This window comes from Pteropus vampyrus, unplaced genomic scaffold, assembly GCF_000151845.1.
Source record: "Pteropus vampyrus isolate Shadow unplaced genomic scaffold, Pvam_2.0 Scaffold31, whole genome shotgun sequence".
In the NCBI taxonomy this organism is placed as follows: domain Eukaryota; kingdom Metazoa; phylum Chordata; class Mammalia; order Chiroptera; family Pteropodidae; genus Pteropus; species Pteropus vampyrus.
Genome location: NW_011888812.1, coordinates 9,420,866 through 9,424,475, shown reverse-complemented (window position 1 = coordinate 9,424,475; position 3,610 = coordinate 9,420,866). Strand labels below are relative to the sequence as shown.

At 50.2% G+C, this 3,610-nt stretch overlaps 1 protein-coding gene across 1 annotated transcript in view; it reads right to left on the bottom strand.

The window, feature by feature from the left end:
• Nucleotides 1–1,966: 1,966 nt before the first annotated feature.
• Nucleotides 1,967–3,610, bottom strand: part of LOC105290069 (GDP-fucose transporter 1-like) — a 1,766-nt gene continuing 122 nt past the window's right edge. The window contains exon 2 of the mRNA XM_011357031.2: nucleotides 1,967–3,587. Within this exon, the coding sequence (XP_011355333.1) occupies nucleotides 3,028–3,587 (560 nt within the window). The 3' untranslated portion in view covers nucleotides 1,967–3,027. The remainder of the gene's footprint in view (nucleotides 3,588–3,610) is intronic.

Genomic DNA, 3,610 nt, shown 5'->3' with positions numbered 1-3,610 from the left:
AACTCCAGTTTTCTTCAAATGTCCTCCCCCTTTACTTAGGCTAATGTACTAGTTATCTATTTCTATATAATAATCACCCCATAATTCAGAGGCTTCAAACCAATTTCCTATTTCTCTAGATGCTGTGGACAGACTGGGTGGCTCTTGTGCTGGTCATTGGTAGGGTCACTCGTGTGGCTGCACTCACCTGGTGGGTGGGCAGGGGCTGTTGCCCAGGGTGCCTTGGTTCTCCTCCATGTGGCCTTTCTGTATGGCTAGCTTGGGTTTCCTGAGGGTGGTCCCAGGATGGCCAGTGGTAGAAACAGAAGTCCTGGCCTCAGAAACCCCAGAATGTTGCTTTTTCTGTATTCTATTGGTCAGAACAAGTCACAAGTTCAGCTGTGGTTTAAGGATTCAATAAACTTCACTTTTTGATGGGAGATACAGTCTGCACAAACAAGGATGGGAGGAATGGAAGGTGGCTGGGTGTGCAGGCAAACACCACAACTAATTTCAGTTGATTTCTTAGTTGCAGCCAAAAGAAACTTAACTAACGTATCTTATGATTAACAAACTCCCACCTGCCACAGTTCGATCTCCCTTTTCACCACCTCTCAGTCACCCACGCCTTGCCTTTCTTCAGTCACACCAACCACATTCCCGCCCCAGGGCCTTTATATTCACTGATCGATCCCTCTGCCTGACACATTCTGACCCCAGATCTTCTCCTAACTGCTCCCTTGTCACGATTAGATGTTTACTCACATCTTTACTCAGAGAAGGCGTCTGTGATTCCTGGAACAAAAGCCACACCCTCGACGCGCTGAGTTCCCTAATTAAGCCTTATCTTCTTTGCGGCACATAGGATGTATTATTTATTTTTTTGTTTACTGTCGTTCTTGTTTTTTTTTTTTTTCCCCAGGATGGCTTTTTATTATAGATAGGATCTCTCCCTTTCTCATTTATTTAATCTGCATCAGCTCCAAAAAAGAAAAAAATAATAAAACATTGGAATAGTATCTTATTTACTGTTGATCTTTTCTCACTGAGCTCCAAGAATGCAGGGACTGTGGTCTGTCTGGATCTCTGATGTATGCCTGGCACTTGGTAGGTACTCAAGAAATATTTACTGAAAGAAAGAATGAATTTGATGCTTTTTAGATATTATAATATTAAAATTCAAAAAGTCATGGTTAGAGACAGCTTAAATGACTTCACAGATGATTCCATGAAGTGAGGCAGGGAGCTCATATCTAGGCTGCATAATCTCAATGATCCTGATCATTCTGCTAAGACCATGACCAGAAGCACTGTTTAAAGTGCTTTGACAATCTACAGGCACCTAGATTTACTCCTGAGAGGGCACACTGGGAGTTCTGTGAAGGATGGGGCTTGGGCATGAGCCAGTGGGGTTCTTCAGTGAGCTGCAAGGAAAACCGAGACGTGTGCCATTTGCATTTCCTACATGTCATGGGTTACCGAGGTTGTCAATGGACAGCCATAAGAAGGGCTGTGTGACAGTTTTAATGCATGTCCCCAATGTTCTCTGACCCTCTTCCCATGGGAGGTGAGGACTTCCTTCTACCCTTGATTCTGGGCGGGCTTGTAATTTCTTCAACCAATAGAAAGGCAGAAGTGACACTATGTGACTTCCAAGGCTGGGGGTTTGGGAAGATGAATGATGGATGTAGAGCCCTCGGCACACTGTCTGGTCCCCAGCAAGGGCCCCGTAAATGGCAGCTATTACTAATATGAAACCCGAGGTCTGATCGCCTGCCTCCCAGGAAGAAGCCTTGGTGTTTGGATCCACCCCTTGTTCTGAGGGACCACAGACTCTTAGATGGGCTTCCATGCTGGTACTTGGGCTTGGTGAGGGCAGGTACGAGCCTTCCTGCCCTTAACAGACCCACCGTTTCTCTGCAGGGCTGTGTTCATAAATGCTGGCCAGGCTTGCCTGCCCCTTCCTGCACTCATTCCACACGCAAAATGTCTTACAAGGATTTTAATTAAACCACACACAATTCAGGGCGTCAGGCCCTATCCATTTCAAAAAAACCACCTGGGATTGTGAGGGACTAAAAACATCAGGAATTTACCCAAAGAGATGCCAACAGAAGGGACAAGGGTGACAGCTACCCTGAGGCCAAGAGGGTGCAATGAGGGGACAAATAGGTTCTTTCAGCCCTGACCTCAGGGAAGAACATAATTCTTCAAGATCAAGGGAAGAGGCTCAGAAGCAGGGATGGGCGGGTGTTAACAACCCTGCTAAACCTGTAAAAGATGAGTGGGTCCCCATGTTCACGAGCTGGGAACATGGGGTGCAGACAATGGGGAAAGGGTGCTTTCCCATGGTGTACCCATTCCATAGCAGGCCACTTCCCAGCAGCCCTGGGGTGCTAGGATCAGGCACAGGTACAACTGATCTTTTGCCCCCTTCCATGGGGCCTGCTAGTCTCTGTGCAGAGAAGAGAGAACACTTATCCATTTCTTCCCTCAGCCCAGCCCACACTTCCATCCAAAAGAAGCCTGGTTTGTGGGGACAAAGCTGAGCTGCCTGACCTGGGGCCCAGAGATGGGAAGTTTCCTAAATTCCTTCAGTTGGCCTGTGGTAGGGTCACACCCCCATCTCCCTGAGTATAAGTGAAGATTTACTGGCTTCGCCATACTGTCCCTTAAAGGTTGTGGTCCATCCCCAACCCCAAAAGTCATGTGGAGGTAGAAGGCTCTGGGAGGGAGACAAGAGGGGGTGCTGCTCCTCTCCTACTCCCCGAGAGCTATGCTCTTCCAGAGAACCTAGTTGGCTATTCCCATGGGGGTCCCTCCTCCCTAGGGGAACACAAACCCCCAGGAATAGGAAAGGGGTTACAGACAGGATTGGCAACGTTCTGACATTAATTGAAAACATTGGTTCCATTTTGACCACCAGATTCCCATGAGGTCTGTAAAGAATTCCCCTCCAGGCCATGCTCTCTGAGTCCAAAGGGACAACTTCACTGCATTCACGGGCATTTTCCCCAGGCCGGGCTGTCCCAGGGTCCCCGAAGGAGCTCACACCCCCAGGCTGCTTTTCTCGTCCTCTTTGGGGCTGGGGTCCTCCTGAATCTTCTTCATCTCCCAGCCCCTGACCCAGGTGTAGGCAGAGGAGCCGCCTAGCACCATCATGTTGCTCGTCCACCAGAGGAAGCTCTTGGTCTCCTCGTAGTAGAGGACGGCCAGCACCGTCTGGGCACAGGCCTTGGCTGTGCCCGACACGTTGTGCGTCAGGGGACTGGTGAACTTGATCTGCAGTCCTGTCACATAGCCAATGGCGAAGCCAAACAGGCCTCCCAGCGTCATCATGCCCCAGAAGTGGGCGCTGCCCAGCTGGGCAAAGTGGCAGAGGGCCTGAAGCTCCCCCAGCAGCAGGAGCAGGGGCAGGAAGAGGACGCAGGCGTTGACATTGTTGTAAAAGGTCAGGCGCCAGATGCTGCCGTCCACCGCCGGGAGCACTTTCTTGGTGTAGATGGCGTTGAGCGAGACGCAGAGGCTGGCGAGTATGCCGAAGAGGGTGCCCGTCCAGGACAGGGTGCCTTCTGCTTCCTCCTGGTCCACACCAAGCCAGAAGCCGCCTGCAGCAGGGAGAGGAGAAGGG